Source organism: Pteropus vampyrus, unplaced genomic scaffold (genome assembly GCF_000151845.1).
Source record: "Pteropus vampyrus isolate Shadow unplaced genomic scaffold, Pvam_2.0 Scaffold30, whole genome shotgun sequence".
Classification (NCBI taxonomy): domain Eukaryota; kingdom Metazoa; phylum Chordata; class Mammalia; order Chiroptera; family Pteropodidae; genus Pteropus; species Pteropus vampyrus.
Genome location: NW_011888811.1, coordinates 9,573,769 through 9,593,667, shown reverse-complemented (window position 1 = coordinate 9,593,667; position 19,899 = coordinate 9,573,769). Strand labels below are relative to the sequence as shown.

Sequence of the window (19,899 nt, the reverse complement as noted above, 5' to 3'; positions counted from 1 at the left end):
TTATAAAGCAAAAACCAAAAGTCTGTTTAGAAAAACTATTAAGTAAATAATTGTACAGGCAGTTTATGGATGTGATTGCATAGTCCATGTCGATTTAATTTATCCGCGTTATTAATAATGAAGGAGAAGGAATGGGAAAACAAGAAATGAAGATGTGGCTAACTTCAGGTCTTCTCATTTCTATGTTAGCGGGTTCAGGTGCGTTGATACATTCTTTCATCCAGTACTTCCTCAGTGCCTATCTGTCCTTGGCACTCTGCTGAGGTCTCTGAGGGTTTCAGGAATGGGTAAGATATGGTCCCTGACCTCAAAGAGCGTGTACATGAATGCACTGTCCTGTACGGAGAGCATATACATTTATTTCACGGGCAAACTCAGATCGATTGCTAATGGCCACCTGGAGTTCTGTGTTTCACGAGAAGGACCTTGATGAGGCTGACGGTGGACTCATTGAGGAATAAGTTAACGATCAGCAGCATTTGCCCTGATGTGGGAGGAAGAAGTAGCAGTACTCAAGGCCCTTCTGAGGCAGAAGAGAGGTTCTGCGGATCCACCTAGGAGTGGAATTGCTGGGTCGTATAGTAACTCTGTTTTAAAACTGTTTTCCAAAGCGGCTACACCGTTTTGCATTCCTACCAGCAATGTATGAGGGCTCCAATTTCACATCCTCACCAACACTGCTCATAAGGCTAGGGAGTGCCAAGGAGCAATCATGTCAGAGGGGAGGGACCTTGAAGGGTGAGTGAAATCAGGACACACAGGGATAGAGGAAAGAGATTTTATTTCGTAGATAACTCTTTTCAAAATATGGAAGCTTTTTACTTTAAGTGCTCGACTCTTAAATATTTGAACCATGTTGGTGGAGTTCTTTCTAAAATGTTCTTTCTAAAATGCTATTTCTACTCCTCCCCCACTTTTAAAAACCTGGTATCTTGGGCATAGCAGTGCCTTTCTTGATGTCTTAGGTTCATTGGTCATCTACTCGTTGACCATAGAGTTTATTTTAGGTATAAATGTATGCTTAGCACTGCGCTAGGAGCTGGCTGTGAATTAGACACAGTTCCTGCCCTTGAAGAGTTGATTGTTTAGGTCAGGAGGGAAAACATGGTAAACTGTATAATAAAGTGTTACAGATGCCGTGAAAGAAGGAGCACACTGGATTCAGTGAAGACCAGGGGAGAAGGTGGGTTCAGAAAGGGAAGGGGGAGTCAGAGCTGCTTCTCGGGAGGTAGGCTTCTCTGGGAGGTAGGCATGCCTTCAGGTCTCTCCCAGCTCTAGAGTCAGCCTGACAGTGTACCACGTTCTTTGAGTTCTGCTGTGAACCGTGATAAAGGTGAGGCTTTCTACAGGCTACTGTTACTCCTACGCTCCGTGGCTCAGGCTCCCGTTTGGCTTCTTTCACCACCTTGTACAGCCCCGTCTCCTCTCCACGCGCCACCGTGAGGCTTGCTGCTTTACTTTACGGATTGGTACAAGTAATACTCGACAGGCGGCTCCAACTGGCTCCTGTGGGGTTTGGTTTAGAGTCACAAGATCTGAGCATGGGATCAGTGGGGTGTTCTAGCCTGCTTGGAATAAGCCCCCTGGTCCATTTGGGTGCACTCTATGGAGGTCTTGTAAGAGACACACAAATGGCTATGAACCTACTTGGCCCCCACACACGTGAAGATGTTCTGACATGTTGGAGGGTCTCAGCTGCAGGGGATCACTGTGACCTCTGGAGCCATATCCTGTCACAGCAAACTGGGGTTCCCACATAATCTCCAGATACACCCTGCTTACACCCATGATGGAAAAGCTGGCTACACTTCTTGGCGTTTTTCCTCACTCAGTCAAATGCTGCTTTTAAAAAAGTTTTTAAGGGGGGCTAGCTAAGCCTCCTTTTAAAAATATTTATATTTTTGTTGACCTACTTAACTTATATAGTATTTTATTGTATATATAAATATACTTATATTTTTAAATTTTATTTTAGTTGCTTTCCAGCTAGAGAGATTTACAAACATGGAAAATATTTCCTGGCCTCTTGATAGTTCATAAAACAGAAAGGTGACAGTTACTTAATCTTTCTAGCTTGGCAGAGTCTTGTTCTTTTTGAGGAAAGACAAGGCAGCCAAACAGGAGCAGGAAAAAAAAAAAAAAGTAAAGTGCTTGCTACCTTTCAAAATGGTGCAAAAGTAGGTGTGGTCTAGAAGAAAGGGCATAGGACCAGGGTCAAGATATCTGCTTTACACAGAAGCTCAGCAACTAGCTGACCACGTGGCCTCGAATGGAAGTTTTCACTTCTCAGTAACACCATGCCCTCCTTAGAGAGACAGCAAAAATAACACTACCTGTCCTTGAACCTGCAGGGTAGTTGTGAATCAGGAAGTCAGTATGAAAGCTCTGTAAAGTTGAGATGTTCTTGTAATAATCATAGTGCCTTCCTTTTTGGTAGAAGAATTGTTGCAGTGTGGTTTAATCCATTCATTCACTCTCTTAAAAAGAGGCTACCCGACTGGCTAACATTTCCTGAGTGCTTACCCTGTGCCTGCTCCTGGGCTAAGCAGTCCATGGGCCATACTGCTGTGTGATTCTCAGAATAAATCCCTGAGGGCAGGGACTATTATGATCGCCCCTTTACAGGTAAAGAAACTGGGACTCAGAGAGGTTAAGTATTATGCTTACGGTTATACAGCTCGTGAGTGGCAGGTGATGGATATGAGCCCCATAGCTCAAGCTTAACTACTATACTTAGCTTAGTATTCCACTTCAGTAAAAATACCTTATTTTCTTTACTTTCCTTCCAGAACATCAAACAGAAAATGACAATGCAAATCTTTGGCTTACAGAGTGGTAGGTTTTAGGGTGCGAGTAGTCAGAATCTGCATTCCCAAACCAGATTCCCCTAGCACCCGTCCTGCATTTGTGGGGCCCACCTCTTCCTGCTCAGGATCTATCAGTCATCTCAGCCAGGGGTGAGGGGTGCCCTAAAGCCCTTCTCAGAAGCAAATTGCCTGTAAGCCCAGTGTTATTACTTGTCCTGGTGACACCAGGCCACTGAGCTTGAGTTCGTTATGAAGGCACTGAACTTAAATATGCCATGGATAACCCACACTGAGAGATTGCAACTGTGTCTGGCAAACGATGCTCCCAGAAGACTGTTAATTTTAAAATATTTTATTTCTCTTCCACAATGACAAAATGGGCATGTGTTCATAGGCTGAATATAAAGAATTCTTTTCATTTGGAAGGTTGTATAACAGACAGGACAATTGGGCCAGAAAATAACTTATTTTCATGTATACCTCTGTTAAAATTTCCAGTACATTTTTTTCTTTCTGATTGATGTGTAGTTGGCAGTGACTTCTGGCATTTGGGTTAAAAATGTCTGATTTCCTTCTCCCTTAGGCAATAAGTGATCTACAAGTAAACACAGAAATCCATTAGAGAAGTTGTATTTACTAGGAAATAAAGATTCCTAACTTACTGGCTTTGTAGGCTGTTCACTTATTGATTCTCTTCAGGGGAAGTACAGGGTTATTATTGTGTTACAGGGAGAAACCTTAAGAGTTATTCTGGCAAGTGACTATTTTGATGTCTGCAAAGCCCAGAAGAAACCCAGGTTATAGCAGAAAGAAGGGAAAGATCATGACAAGTAGGAGTCAGGGAAGATGAGGAAGTGAAGATGGATTAGAATTGGGAGTGTATCACTGAGCTGGGGTAGGAGGTATGGAAAATGTCAACATATATAAAATTGGATAGAAAAAGTATGATAAATCCCTATGTGAGCATCTCATAGCATTAACAATTATTACTTGATGGCCAATTTTGTTCCATCTAGTACTCGCTCTTCCCTACCTAGTATTATTTGAAAGCAAACCCCTGTATCATTTTATCCATATTTTAGTAGGTATTTCTAGAAGGTAGGGGCTCTTTTAAAACATAACCTCAATACATAATCACATCTAAAAAATAATAACACTCTTTCCTTAATACTACCAAATATCCAGACGGTATTAAACTTTCCAATTTTCTCATAAATGTCATAATTTTATTTTTATGTGAGTTGTTTGAAATAGGACCCAAATAAGGTCAACATTGCAATATTCTGTTAAGTGTCTTATAATCTGTAGCTTCCCACACCCATCTTTTTTTTTTTTTTTTTTGCAATTTATTTGTTGAGGGCACTGAGTCATTTGTCCAAGAGAGTTTCCCATAGATTTTACTGATTTCTTCACTGTGGCATATTTTAATGTGTTCTGTCTTCTGTATTTCCTGCCAACTGGCATCAAAGGCTTGATTAGATTCAAATTTTTTGTTTTGGGTCCAGCATTCTTCATGAGGTGATGGTGTGTTTTTCCATTGGGAGGTACATCTGAAGGAAAAATATCTGATGGAAAAAATCTGATTCTTTCCTTTAGTGTTATTAGAAGCAGTTGATGGTCAGTGCCTACATCCATTTGTTTATTAGGGATTTGAAAATAGGAATATTTTAATTCTGTCACTGTTTCTTGGAGTTGGGGTAGGGGAAGAAAGAACTTTATAGTAAGAAGCATCTCTCTCTTCTGCAATTTGGTTTTCCAGTAATGCAGTTTGTATACAAGACAGGTTAAGTGTTTGCTTCTTTTATTTATTGATTTTCAACATATAAGTTGGTTCACAGGCATCTTCCAACAGTAAGAAAGTAATATGCCAAGTGGTGCTCACATTGCCCCATGTGTGGCCAGTGGAAACGCCTCAAGCTGGCTTCTGGGTCCCTTTGACATAATCCTAGTAGTTATTGATAGATTTCTGCTTCTAGACCTTTTATAGGACAAACCTAGAATCCCACCATAGCTCCATTACTTGCTTGCACTTGACCTTGTGAAATTAAATTCTGAGCTTCTGTTTGCTCATCTGTAAAATGGGAATAATCATAGTACCTACCTTTGTAGGGCTGAAGCATAGTTAAAGTAGTCAGGTGTTTGGTACCACACAGAATAAGGGCTAAAAGATGTTTTTTATTATTATTATTATCATCATCATCATCATCATCATCATCATCATTATTATTTGAATTAATGAAGAGAGTTATTAGGGCTTTGGAGCTTATAGATTATTATGCTCCAGAAAATCATTAACTCCTTCTGCAAAATGGGCTTAATGTTAATGTGAGGAAGAAGGCAGTCTTTTCTGCGGATTGACACATAGTTTTGCTGTAGAACTGAATGCCACACTAAGAAGGCAGGGGAGAGAAGAGGAAGAAGCATAGGTGTGGGGAGGGCCTGAAACCGCCCAGTGAGGCCAGGTGCCTGCAGAGGGCAGAAGGGGAAGTCTCTTCTGAGCTGCCTGTGCCCCCATTGGATGTGGCCTTGCTGTTGCCATGGTGCATGACTGGGAGGTGTGTTGAGAACTCAGGGACGTGGTGACACGTGAATCATCATTAGCTGCTCACCCCCATCTGCCTTCCCAACTGTAGGCCTAATGGGGACACTAGTTTAGGGGCAGCAAGCTGTTGGGTACACTCCAGCTGTTTCAGCCGGCAGCCCCTGGACCCAGTTCTCGTGGGGGTGATCCGCTTCTCCCCTGTGCTCTGGCACCACATTTCCTAATGAGTGGGGCAAATCCTCTCACACTCTACTCCAGCCCTTAAGCATGCCTCACACTTCTCTGTGCTTGGGGGGTGGAGGAGGGAGGGGTGCTCTGCTGGCACCATGGGCCTTCTCTCTGTTTCCTTATTCAAATGTGCCAAAGGGTTAGCTTATTATTATTATTAACCTCATAAAACTCAGTTTTTAGAATTTTGTCCACTTGGTCTACTGTTTGTCTATTTTGGTTTGCTTCGGTTTTTGCTTCATTCATTTCTGCTTTTGTAATTATCAGTCCCTATATTCTCATATTTGGGGATTGATTTGTATTCTTTCTTTAGATTTTGAGTGGAAAATTCAGTTCATTTAGTTCTACTTTCTTATTTTCTACTAAATGCATTTAAGATATGTATTCATGCTGTCTTTCAGTTCTAAGTAGTTTATCATTTCTATTTTTCTTTAGCTATGAATAACCTTGAAGTCTATTTTTATAAACTTTCATAGGTATGGGGTTTGAGGCGGGGCTAATTGCATTATTGAGTTCTGATTTTATTGCACCATAATCAGTGACTGTGACTTCTAGGAGACCATATTTGGGGAGATTTGGCCTAAATCATGATTATTTTTTATCAACATTTCACATATGCTTGAAAAAATTGAGTTTTGAAAAAAACGTTTGCTGAGTTGGATAACTATGCTGTTCAGATCCTCTTCAGTTTCACTGCCTGGCAAAGTTCCCACAGAAGCCACTGCTCCCCACCAGGGTCCCAGACACAAAAATGTCCATCCAGGGCTGATTCATTTGGTGTGGCTCACAACACACACCCCAGCCAAGAAGATGATGGCTCTTCCCTTTTGTAAAGGAGATTAATTTTGCTGGAGTCCAAATTCTTTCAGTCCCTGCTTATTAGCTTGTAAAACCTAGGCTCTGGTTTCAAGTGGATAATCTTGGCTGTTGCAATCATAAGTATTTGTGCCATGCAATAATTTAAGAGTGGAACTGATAAATGTTCTCACGAAGAACAAATATCAGGGGCTGGCTGTGGCCCGTGTTGTAGCATCCGGCATTACTTGAGGTCTTTTGCCCTTGTTCACACTGGTTGTGTGGGCGTCGCCTAACTTCTCGGAGCCTTGTTTCTTCATCAGCTCTGCGGGTGTGATACTATCTACCATACCGATCACAGAGGGTTGCGGTGAGGCTCAACTGAGATCACAGACGGAAAAAGTACTTTGTAAACTGTAAAGAGATCCTGAAATATCAAGCGCAAGTGAAGGGTACCTCGTGAAAGAGTAGCAAGTGTGGTCTCAATGTGTTAACACCCTTTCTTCTCTGAAAGGAGCCTGGACCGGGTGAGAGTGAGAGAAATATTCGAGGCCCCTAAAATTCTTCATTGTCCTTCCCTTCTCGTCCCCTCAGCTCGTAGTCCAGAAACTGCAGCCATGACCACCCACGTCACCCTGGAAGATGCACTGTCCAACGTGGACCTGCTGGAGGAGCTGCCCCTCCCCGACCAGCAGCCATGCATCGAGCCTCCACCTTCCTCCATCATGTACCAGGTGAATTCTCCCAGGGCACCCAGGAGCTTAGGAACTCTGGGGATGCCCTAAGAGGGTTTGGCTTGAAGGCAGAGCAAAGGGGTAGACCTGCATCTGGAAGGTGAAAGGTCATGAGCTGATGGAGTTCTTGGCACACTGGTGGAGCAGAGTGTAAGGAATAGATTAGCTGATAAGTGTACACCAGAGCTTTTTCTCCTCCCCAGGGAAGGCTTGTTGATCTGCTCTGACCCCAAATACCTTCCCGGCTGTTTTTGCTGCAGCACCAACCAAGGCTTTGGCAGCTCTGACCTCATGAATTAAATATTGCAATTTCAAAACCCCTAGAGCTTGCCTGGGTAATTACTTTTCCTTCATGTATGTGAGAAGGGTTCTTCAGCTCCCCATAGCAGCTAATGGCTCAAGGAAGCTGGTCACAGTTATTTGCTTCTGCCTGAGAGAGTTGAACTTGTGATAAACTATGATCAGATTGCTCAAAACCATGATCCCGCCAGGATGTGGTGGGAAGGGCATTGATGCAGCTGGAGTCCGCCCTGCAAATAGCCCCTAGTCTGGGCGTGCCGGGCAAGCATGCCATGTTAAGAAAGAATCTTCTTAATTTGAAATTCTTAACTATATTTGACCTTTTGAAAGTTCTTGGACTGCTAAATGGGACTAAATATAAATGCATAATATATTTTTAATTTTATTTAGTGGTTAGCTTTATTAAGCACATGCCTGAAGGTTCAACTCATAAACTTGGTTTATTCACATTTTCTAACCCAGATTAGATTTTTAATTGCATAAATATCTTATTTTATTACAAGCAATACAAAAAAGTATAACAAATAAAAATTTCCCTGTAACTATACCTATATGTACACACACACCCCTTTTTTACCAAATATATGTATATATTTTTAATATACCAAAAAGGAATCACACTATTTATATATTGCTCTACGATTTGGCTTTCTTAACTTAGAATTCATTATGGATATTTTTTCCTGACCACATCATTCTTAACTACCACATAGTATGAATAAGTCCATTGTATGGATATATTATCATTTATTTAGCAGTTAATGATTATTTATCTGGTTTCCATTTTTTTTTCTATTGCAAAAAATGCTACAGCTATTTTCCTTGTACATATATATCTGCACCTTCAGGGAAGTGTTTTCGTAACTGCTGGATGAAAGCAATGCACATCTTAACTTTTAATAGCTACTTAGGCTTGTAGAGTGTAAGCATTTACTTCCAGGGGTCAACTAAGGGAACTTGATGAACAACCTGTCTGTGGACAGCTCCTGCCCAGCGTGGTCCAGGGTGAGATTCTGGGGAAGAGATGAGAGAGCGAAGTGGACATAGGTTTCCACAGAAAGTCTGTGGCATGTCCAGGCAGCGGTTTGTTGCCTGGACCGCCAGCCACCTTGGACCTGTTTTCTAACAACCAATGTTCCTGTCCTTTAATCTCCACAGGCTAACTTTGACACAAACTTCGAGGACAGGAATGCATTTGTCACAGGCATTGCAAGGTACATTGAGCAGGCTACAGTCCACTCCAGCATGGTAAGTCTCTGTGACCTTGCCAGGGTGGGAGGGGCTGTGGGCATGTGCTCAGCTGTTCCAAGAACCCCCTGCCTCAGTCAGACCCACCTCCTTAAGCCCATTCTCATGCCTGCCCCTTTCCCTCTCAGTGCCTGGGGAAGATACTGTCCCTGTATCCTCCAGCTCTGCAAATTCTATTCACTTTCTCACCTTTAGGACCCAGCTTTATCCTCACTGTTCACTTCCTTGAGCTTCTATAGCCTTTTGGCTTAACATATGATTAGATCCTGCCTTGTCTTATATTTTATAGATTACTGGCCTGGTAGAATTTTGTCTCTTGAGCAAAGCAAAAGTTTCTCGAAAAAAGGGATGGCGGCTTTGGAATAACGTGTTGACTGCAGGAAGCCAGTGGCCTACATCATTCACAAGCAGGGCCAGCTCTCTGATAGGTCGGGTGTCTGACCCATCTGTGAGGGATTACCCCTTCCCTCTTGAGTTTTCATTGATTTTATTTTCATGCAGCACTGAAATTTGCAGAATTCCAGATTCCTTATTCACAGGCTCTGCCTGAGGCTCCTTTCTCACTATATCAGTTATATTCTAAAACATTGTCTTACCATACTGTGCCCATTCTTTCAATAAATGGTGTATACCTGGTACCTGTACTAAATGCTGGAGCAGGAGATATACAAGGACAAATAGGGGCCAGTCTTGATTCTCAGTGAGTCAAGTGGGAAATAGACAAGCTTACCATTTATCGAATACTTTCTGTGCAGATTTTTTAAATGCATTGTCTCAATTAGTCCTCATCTCAATCCCATGAAGTAGGTTCTATTTTCCCCATTTTACAGATGGAGATAATTGAAGTCCAGAAAAATTAAGTTACTTGGCGTCCTACTGCTGACAAGTGACAGAGCTAAACCCAGGTCTGTCTGAGTATAAAACCTGTGCTCTAGCCTATTCTTTGCAGACAAATAAAAATGCATAAAATTAAAGGTAAATGACATGGTAGAAGTTGAAAGCTCTGTGTTTTTGAAGGGGCCTTGAGAGGGTCAGAGAAAGCATAAAGAAGGAAGTGGCTTTTGAGTAGGTCCTTGTATACTATATATAATGTTATAATGTGTTGGCGCATATACACATATATACACACACATGCATTTTCACCATTTGTATGGTACTTTAAAATGCATAAGGTATTCTCATACATGATATCATTGGGGCCTTATAACAGCCCTGTGACTTGCAATAGACATCATTATACCCATTTTAGGGATGAGAAAATGAAACCTAGAGAAGTTAATGAGTTGCCCATGATCTCACAACTAGTGAATCACAGGGTCAAACCCAGAGTCCAGGACTTCTGCTTCCCAGGCCTGACCTTTTTCCACTGAACTCTGCTGTCCCACGAATTTAGAATTTTATCCATCAAAGATGAGATGGGGAGTGCATGCCAGCTGGTGGAACCAGCAGGAGCAAAGGCACAGAGGCAAAAATTTTCAGAGACTGCCTGGATTTGCACTGTAAGGCAAATACAGGGAAATTCTCTGTGGTACGTACGGAAAATTACATGAGGGTCAGTGCATAGAGGGCATTAGTCTGATAGAGCTGCCATAACAAAATACCACAGGCTGGGTGGCGTAGTAACAAACTGATTTTCTCACAGTTCTGGACACTAGAAGTCCAATATCAAGGTGCCAGCAGAGTTGGTTTCTGTCAGGGCTCTCTCATTGGCTTACAGGTGGCCACCTTCTCACTGTGTCCTCACGTGGTCTTTTTTCTGTGTGCATGCACATATGTGGTGTCTCTCTGTATGTCAGATTTCCTCTTCTTAAAAGGACACCAGTCAGATTGGATTAGGTCCTACCCTAACGGCCTCGTTTCAACTTAATCATCTCTTTAAAGTCCCTGTCTCCAAATATAGTTCCATTCTGAAGCACTGGGGATTAGGCCTTCAACATATGAATTTGGGGGCAGGGTGGGGGGACACAATTCAGCTCATAACAGAGGGCTTTAATTCATTTAATAAAGAATCAAAAGCAATGGAAAATGTTTATCCGTGGGAGAAATGTGAACAGAACTCTGCCTGAGGAATAGTTTCCTTTGTTAGTTATGTGCAGAATGAGTTGTGCGGTGACAAATCCATCAGGATAAAGTTATCTACATTGGAAGTATTAAAAGCCAAATAAAGGTGATGGCGTGAGGGATGGCCAAGGGAATGGATATGAGAGACACTGGAGGTTAAGTCCACCCATTTGCCAATCAACTGGGTGCTGGGGCAGAGGGGGATTGTACGAGTTTTCTATTGCTGCTGTCACAGATTTTCACAAACCTAATGGCCTAAACAACACAGATTTATTTGCTTACAGTTCTTTTGGTCAGAAGTCTGACATAGGTTGTATGAGGTTAAAATCAAAGTGTTGGCAGGGCTGCCTTCCTTTCTGCCTTTCTGGAGATTCTAGAGAAGAATCTGTTTCCTAGCTTTTTCCAGCTTCTGGTGGCTGCCCACATTCCATGGCTCAGCCCTCTTCCAGCCCACAGTCTCATCTCTTCCACTTCTGCTTCCTTCTTCACCTACCTTCCCTGACTCTCTCCTGCCTCCCTCTTTTTCTTATTAAGGTCCTTGTCATTACCTTAGGTCCACCAGATAAATCCAGAGTAACCTCCCAATCTCAAGGTTCCTAACTTAATGACATCTGCAAAGTCTCTTTTGCCATGAAAGGATTATATTCACAGGTTCTGGGGATGTGGACATCTTTGTGGGGCCGTTATTCTGCCAAAACAGGGATAGCGTTGATACGGTTTTAGATGGGTTAAGAATCGGGTATACTGTTGACATTCATGAATCATGCCAAAACCTCACCTCCCTCAACAATTTTCACCTTGTACATTTCTTTCTCTAGAGTCGCTTATCAGTGGCAAAGTGTCTTCATTAGATGCTCGCCTTCTTGATTGCTCCTGCCCACACTTGGGCAAGGTGAATCTTTCAAAGGGCAGGTTAGCCAGAGAAAAAGAGGAGGAGGTGGAGGATATGTGTTAACTTTGTACTTGACCAGCTACATGGAACAGTAAAGGGTTCTTTGCTGGGGGTGAGATGGGAGCCGAGTGTCCAAAGTAAGTGCTGAGAGGTGCAGTCTGTCACCACCAGCCCTGAAATTCGAGCTGATCTCACATTGACTTTAAGTCATGGACTTACAGAATCTTACAGATATAAAGGATTTTAGAGATCCTTAGTCCTCCAGCTGTCCACCTGGGCTACACGTTGGATTCATTCACCTGGAGGACATTAAAAAAATACTGATGCCTGGGCCTCTTCCCTGAGGATAATGATTTAGTTTAGGAGGGCCCTGGCCTGGGCCTCCGGAGTTTTCAAAGTTCCCCAGGTGACTAACATGCAGTCAGGGTTGAGAACCAGTGATTTTGGCCAACTCTTTATCCCAAATGAGAAAACCATGACATAGTCAAGGTACAAGATGGGCCCAAGCAGAGCCAGGATTAGAACTCAGGTCTCCCGTGGCCTCACCCAGGGCTCTCTCCACCACACCATCCTGACCTCTATATTCCAGGCATAATTATACCACAACTCTAGTTGATGGTCAGCTATCCATGGGGCAGAGCCCCTAGCATTCTATTCCCAGCAAAGAGCACCAAGCCTGGGACCCCTGAGTGCTCAGTAAAGCATTCACTGAATGAGGGAGCTGGGATACTCATACCTACCAGTTTGGGTGCTGACAGCAGATACATGTTCCCTAAGTTACTGCCACTTCCCTTTTTTGACATGTGTTCTGAAGCAGCAGCAGCAGGAGACCCACAGGCTCGATTCCAGTTCTCTGTCATCTCAAGGACACCTTGTTACTGATTTAAAAAGTATTGATTGAAAGTGCATCTAGTCAGTGGCATTTGCTGCTGAAAACTATAAAACGTAATAAACTTCGAATTAAATTTGATCTTGTACTAGGAAGTTATTATGAAATAGATGTTATGTGGAATAAAAAAATAAATCAGTAAAGATGCATTTTTGAATCAGTACAAACATTTACAAAAGAGATGGTCTAGTAATACTCTTTTTTACTGTATTTTTGAAATATCCTTCATATAACATAAAACTCACCATTTAAAGCACACAATTCAGTGTTTTGTTTTTAACACATTCACAGTGTTAGGCAACCATCACCACTATCTAATATTCGTCACCACAGAAAGAGACCCCAAACCTGTTAGCAGCCACTCCCAAGTCCTCTCTCTTCCCATCTCCTGGAAAACACTAATCTACTTCCTGTTTCTGTGGATTTGTTGATTCTGAACATGTCATTTAAGTGGATCCTACAGTATATGGCCTTTTGTATCTGGCTTCTTTCACTTGGCATCATGTTTTCAAAGTTCATCCATGTTGTAGCATGTGTCAGCAAGTCATTCCTTTTATAGATGAATACGATTCCGTTGGATGGCTAGACCACAATGATTTCTCTGTTCATCAGCTGGTGAGCATTTGGGTTGTTTCTACTTTTTGGCTATTAGAATAGTAACTGCTGTGATCGAGTGTGTATGTTTCTGTGTGGACCCACATTTTCATTTCTCTCGGGCTTATCCCCGTAGGAGTGGAATTGCTGGGTCATATGGTAACTCTGTGTTTACCTTTTTGAGAGACTTCCAGCCTATCTTTTTCCTAGTAAGACTCTTAACTCCCTTGATAGGTTACCTGGAGTGTGTGTGTTTATATTCCATTTAGTTCTCACGAAATTATCTGAGGTCATTGTTGTCATTGTCACTATATGGAGAACCTTAAGTTCAGTGATTTCCCAAAGGCCAAAAGGCCAAGGGTAGGCAAAGCTGAGATTCGAGCCCGATATTTGGACCCCGGGTTTAGGACTCTCCACAGCAGCACTGTGAGTAGCGAGGTGAGGTGAGTCATCACTGGATTTTTCAGATTCATTTCCCATGCTATTGTTGGTTTTGCCATCTGCTCTGTATTATTTTTAAAAATTGATCTTCATCATTTTCCTGCTTATGAAATAGTAACATAGGTTCTTATAAAAAGTGCAAACTGTCGTACTATATGATAGGAAAAGTGAAAGCTCCTGTTCATCCAGCTCCACAGATTGCTTCTAGTCATAGCATGGTACATATTCCACCAAAATATTTTTCAATAGACATAATATACTTTTATAATTATTACTCCTTGTTTGGTTTTGTAACTGATCTGCTGTACATACTGTTTTATTACTTGCTTGTTTTCTTACAGACAGTATATCTGGGACAACTTTTGCTGTTGGAACAAATAGATCTGCTTCCTTTCTAAGGTGGCCATCCATCTTTGTAAAATGTGTCCTGTTTATACAGAGAGCCCTTGGGTGTCAATCAAACTTATCGTGCACCTGGGAGTCTGAGTCACCTGGGAATGTTATTGAAATGCGGATTCTAATTCCCTAGGCCAAGGAGGGGCCTGAGACTCTACGTTTCTAATGAGCCCTGCAGGTGATGGTGATGCTGCTGATTCACAGACCACATGGAGTAGTGAGGATTCTGGCGCTATTGAGAAGCCTTGTGGCACCAGAGCAGTCTCCCTGATGTGCGTGTTTTGCTTTTCAGAATGAAATGCTAGAGGAAGGACATGAGTATGCAGTTATGCTGTACACCTGGCGCAGCTGTTCCCGGGCCATCCCCCAGGTGAGACTGTGCTTGCCGGGTGGCTCTCCTGCCTCCTGGGACTGACAGCCTCCACTTCGCCCTCATCCTTAGAGCTGAGCCCTCCCAGGGGACAGGGCATGAGTGAGGCCTCTTATCCAAGGGGACACGCTGAAGACATTTGGAGAGCTTCCCATAAAACTGACACCAACTTAACAAATATGTGTCCGATATGTTTTATTTCAAAGGCAGTATATAACTGTACAACACCCAAACCACTGCAGAAAGGTATAAAGTACAAAGCGAAGCATCCCTACCTCCTCACCCCCAGCACCCAAACCCACTTCCCAACAGAACGTAATCTCTGTAGACACTTTGCTGCCTATTCGTTTGGATCTTTTTCCTTGAATATCATGAATATTCTTATGATTATTATTTTGTAAATTATTACTGTTTATAAAAGTGTAGTGTTTCTTATTTATATTCTGCTACTTGTTTTTTTTACACTTTAGTCTTTATTACTGACATTTTTCCATGTTGACACATATAAATATTATATTACCATCACCATCATCATGCTATAATTCATGAGTCCCATTTTAGAAAATGTATAAAGAGAAACAGATATATAAAGAAAAACTGTTCCTCTCCCTTCCTCTAATCCTAGCCCCCAGAAGTAACGACTTAACAGTTTGGTTTGCATCCTTTCAGATTTTCTCTGCCTGTGTTGTATACAGATACACAAACACACACAGGTTTGTTTTGTGTTTTGTTTAACAAAAATGGGATTAAATTACACTTATCGTCCTCCAGTTGTTTCCATCTGTCAGTTTACAGTAGCAGTCTCTCCATGGCACTTCCCATATCCCATTCCCTCTAACAGTGATGTAACGATGTTGAAGGAATGCATCATATTTTATCCATTTAACCATGGGCTGGTGGATATCGATCTTGTTACTACTGTTTTAAGAATTCCTGACCAACAGCGTGAAGAATGTCGTTGTGCTTACCCTTCTCTTACTCGTCAGTTTCAGTAACCCTGTTAGCAGTCTTAAGTGTGCACGCTGTGAAAATATCTGCCATATGATTCTGATGGGCTGAAACCCACTGGGCAGAGAAAATGGGTTTCTTAATGGGCCCGAGTATGGCCAGGGAACTTTACCCCAAGTGCATCCAGAGCAGTGGACAGAGCGTTTTTCTCTGCTTAGAATCTGACAGGGCCCTCCTGGAGTTGGAGTAGGGGAAAAGCTGAGGGAGCGAGACCTTGCAGATCAACTCCTGGTGAGGGCCCAGAGCAGACTGAAGGGGAGGACGGTTCTGTTCTTGGGACCACCTGGTTTCTTTTCTGCAGCCAATATCTTAGGAGCAGTTCTGCCCCCAGTTAAACTCGTCGGACGGGGCTGCCCCCACCTCCTCTCACTAGGGTGACCATATCATTTATCATCCTAGATGTGAAAAGGGGTCCTATTAATAATAAGACAACAGGCGTGAACCAGGACTTCCTGGGCAAGTCGGGATGTCCGAAACCCCCTCTCCCCACAGGTGAAATGCAACGAGCAGCCCAACCGTGTGGAGATCTATGAGAAGACGGTGGAGGTGCTGGAGCCAGAGGTCACCAAGCTCATGAAGTTCATGTACTTTCAGGTGAGGGGTCAGGGGCTTGAGGAGGCCCCCGCTCTTCTAGACACCGGAGTCTGGATTTTTGAGTCATGTTTATTCATTTGGCAAATACTTTTTGAATGCCCCTCACAGACTCCTGAGTGAGCAAGACGGAAAAGGCCCCCTCCCTCCGTGTAGTTTGCACCTAATGAGCGTATGAGTATGTTCTGGGCAGGAGGAGAGACTGACAATAAGCAACACGCAACAATTTTCAGGGCATAATATGTCCTGTGAGTAAAATAAATTTCAAAAATCTCTGGGATGGAGGGTGTCTGTGACACGGGTGCAGCTTTAGGGACGGCCTCTTAGGAGGTGACTTTTGAGCCGAGATCTGTATGATGAGAAAGAGGCTGGCATGTGATGATTTGAAGGAAGAGCCTTTTGGCCAGAAGGAGCTGCAGAGGCGAAGGCCCTGAGCCCCGAAGGGGCACGACGTGTTTAAGAAACAATGAAGACGGGGGGCTGCAGAATGAGGAGGGGGACGATGAAAGCTGAGTTTCGAGAGGGACCCAGGGACCTAGTAAGGTAGGGTACTGTAGGCCATGAAGTAGGTCACGAAAAGAATACGTGGCTTTTATTTAAGCTCCATAGAAGCCACTGAAGGTTTTAGTGACGCGGTCTGATTTGAGGTTTTACAACAACATCTGTGGAAAACGGATGTGAGGTGGGGGCCGTAGAGATGTGAGGTGGAGGGCAGGGAGGAAGTGACAGCAGAGAGACCAGTTGGGATGCCAGGAAGAGTGATCGTTTAAAGGAGGAAAAGAGAAAAGACAGCCAAGGGCTTCGGTGAGCGGAAGATAAGTGGGCAAGCAGGATAAATAGAAATGACAAAAAAAAAAAAAAAAAAAAAAAAAAAAAAAAAAGTCACGCAAACCGGTGGATTATCACGCTTATGTCGGAAGCTGTTCAGGAATACAGGTTGAACACTTTAAGACCAGCTCGCACCCCTGCGTGGGAGTCATGCCACATCCTCTGTCCCCCACGAGCTCCCCTGGAGAGCAGAACTTCATAAATAAGACTTCCAGGCACTGGGCCAATGTCCGCCCTGCGGCCCGCTGTGCGCTGGCCTCCAGGAGCAGGCGATGCATGCAGCCCAGGGCAGGAGCACCTGCATCAGGGGCAGAGAAACCCACAGTCCTGCCGCATTGTAACTGCATGCCTGCGAGTTACAGAGCATCTCGGACACCTTTAGTGGGGAGGATAAATGAGGTCTGTCTGTAAAGAGCCAGATAGAGTCCTAGTCACAGAGTGGGTTTACCACATTAATCTGCTGTCACTAGCATCACGGACCTGCCTTCAGGGAGCCTAAAATTTCTTGGGAAGGCAGATCCAAGAGAGAAAACCTATCCAGAAGCTGATTAAGTGCTGAGCTGAGGGCCTCCTGGTGAGAATGGAGGATCTGGAATTATCTAGAATTATGCTATCCAGCACAGTAGCCCCATGCAGGTATTTACGTTAAGTAAGATTAAATGAAATTTAAAATTCAGTCCCTCTGTTGCACTAGCCATTTTAGGTGCTCAGTAGCCACATGTGACAGATGGCTCTCGTCCTGGACGGTGCACACGTAGAACATCTCCACCATCGCCAAAAGCTTTATTGGATTTAGACCCCAGAAGAAGGAAGCCTGGCTCGGTCTGGTCTTTGAAGGAGAGAAATGACTGGCGAGTTGGGCTTCCCGGGCCTCAGGAGTGGTTGGAGCTCGTATAAGGAGTAATATCTCTCCCCTCCTCTCCTCCTCTCCCTGCTCCTGTCTCTGTCTCTGGGTCTCTACGCCTTGTGGTGTGGTACCTGGCACTATCCCAGGCACCAGGATGTGAGAGTGAATAACACATGTTTCTCAGCAAAGGCGTGGTGAATGAATTCATTGGTCTGACTCCCATGGGGGAAGGTCCCAGGCTTCCCTCCAGAAGTCAGCTTTGGGTTTAGGGACACCTCTGAGAGAGACCTCCTGGCAGATTGGCCTTTCTCTGAATGTCCAGGCTCTGAGCAGGGCCCCAGGGGACGTCGACCTTGCTCTCCACCTGAGCGTGCAGTGAGCTGCCCTACCGGGCTGCCACATCCTGACTCGCCACCCCCCTCTGCCTGCAGCGCAAGGCCATCGAGCGGTTCTGCAGTGAGGTGAAGCGGCTGTGCCATGCTGAGCGTAGGAAGGACTTCGTCTCTGAGGCCTACCTCCTGACCCTGGGCAAGTTCATCAACATGTTCGCAGTCTTGGACGAGCTGAAGAATATGAAGTGCAGCGTCAAGAACGACCACTCTGCCTACAAGAGGTCAGGCACCCTCCCCCGCTCCCCTCTTCCTGGGTAGCCAGCCAAGGGGAAAACGAGGGTGGAGACCTTCTAACAGACTCCTTCCCCACAGCCAAAGTAGCCACTCCCCAAGCACACAGGGAATGGGCCTGGATCTATCTGTCTTTGTGGTTTGAGGAATATGATGTGATGCAAAGCTGGGTCTTTGGAGAACTGGGCCTGTGCAGGGTTTTCTGTCTCATGATAGAATTAAATCCTCATTTCCCCTACCCATGGAGCAGCAGCATTTTCTGTCGTCCCATGCAGTGTGGGACCAGTAAGATATCATAAAATGGTCACATCAGTCATCTGTAAGAAGTAAAGCCAACTCCAACTGCTTCTGGGAAAGAAGGAGCTGGACTGGCTCCTAGAACTGGAAGGTCCCCGTGTACCTGAATCCAGGTACTCAGGTGATATCGGTCTGGTTCCGTCTACCTCTCAGCTCGACTTTCCTCGATAGCAGCTCGTTCTCAGGTGGGCTCGTGCCCCGTGCGGGCTCCAGCAGCTTTCAGCTTCCCTCCGGCCAGCGCAGCCACCCCCGCCCCAAATGAGGGAAGGGATGCTCCTCCTTGCAGACGCTTTTGCAGAAGTCCCCAGGAGGGTTGTCATCGCTCCAACTTGGTCATGTGCTAACTCTTCCATCAGTCACTGTGGTGGGTGAGGACTCCGATTGGACAGGTGCTCACTCGGGGCGGGGGTGGGTCAGCGTCAAAAAGAAGGACTGAGAGTGGGAAGGGGTCGTTCCTCTCCAGAAATTAGGGTGTAGCCACTCCTAGTGGGGTGTGAGGAGGGCAGTCAAAAGCAACAGATTTCCTCTGTGTTGTCTGGACACAAGTCTTGGGAAGGATTTTCTGTGTCACTGATGCAAGGGCCCCTCCTCCTGGAACCACCTCATCCTGGGGCTCCCAGATAACCAGAGAAAGCAGACAAGAGGCTGATTCTCGAAATATTATCCACCTGAGTGAAGTGTGAAATCTGAGGGTGCCCAGCAGCCAGAGCCCCATCTCACGCCTGAATTAGAAATGGCACCTTTCACAAAGATTTCACAGACAGCCCATAATATATCTTCCCCAAGTTTCTCCCCAGTTTGGCCAACTCCTTCCATTGTGGTCGCAACCAAGATGGACCGGCTAGGGTCATGAATAAGGCAGGTGTCTCGTCTGTGTCGTCATAGTCATGACAAAGGCTGCACCGCCACCAGGTTAGGCTGGAAAATCTGGGCCTCCGGAGTTTTTTCCCTTCAAGTCCCGCGTGGGTTCCTCAAGCCCATTGTTCTTTCACCTGTTAAATAACAAGACTTTTCTTTTCTGTGCGATGCTTTGCTTTAGAAACATTGAGGTTTTTCTATAAAGAACATAATAGCCTGCCTGTGGTTCTTCTCCATGACTTCTCCATGTGCGGTTTCACTGGAGGTCACTGGGAGGCCCAAGGATGCTTGTTTCACTCTATCTTACCACCTCTGGCTGGTCCAGACGATGCTAGCTGCCCTTGAACTTGGAGATTGAGCTTCGGTGCATTCTTGCCTCTTAATTTCAGGTGCCCTTGTCAGAAGGGTCTGAACAGCTCCAGATGAAATGACTCCAGAACATACTCTCCTTTGACATTGGAGTCACCTGTGATAGGAGACAGTGTGACTCCGGGTGAGGGGGCAGCGGGAGCCCACAGGGCCTGGTTTGGGCTACTGTGCTTGAGCGTTT

The 19,899-nt window shown here is 44.4% G+C and overlaps 1 protein-coding gene across 1 annotated transcript in view; it reads left to right on the top strand.

The window, feature by feature from the left end:
- The window catches only part of LOC111737709 (cytoplasmic FMR1-interacting protein 2-like), a 47,071-nt gene that overhangs the window by 13,400 nt on the left and 13,772 nt on the right, over positions 1-19,899 (top strand). The window contains exons 2-6 of the mRNA XM_023528652.1: positions 6,967-7,106; positions 8,565-8,654; positions 14,220-14,297; positions 15,798-15,899; positions 18,003-18,217. Of these exons, the coding sequence (XP_023384420.1) occupies positions 6,990-7,106; positions 8,565-8,654; positions 14,220-14,297; positions 15,798-15,899; positions 18,003-18,217 (602 nt within the window). The 5' untranslated portion in view covers positions 6,967-6,989. The remainder of the gene's footprint in view (positions 1-6,966; positions 7,107-8,564; positions 8,655-14,219; positions 14,298-15,797; positions 15,900-18,002; positions 18,218-19,899) is intronic.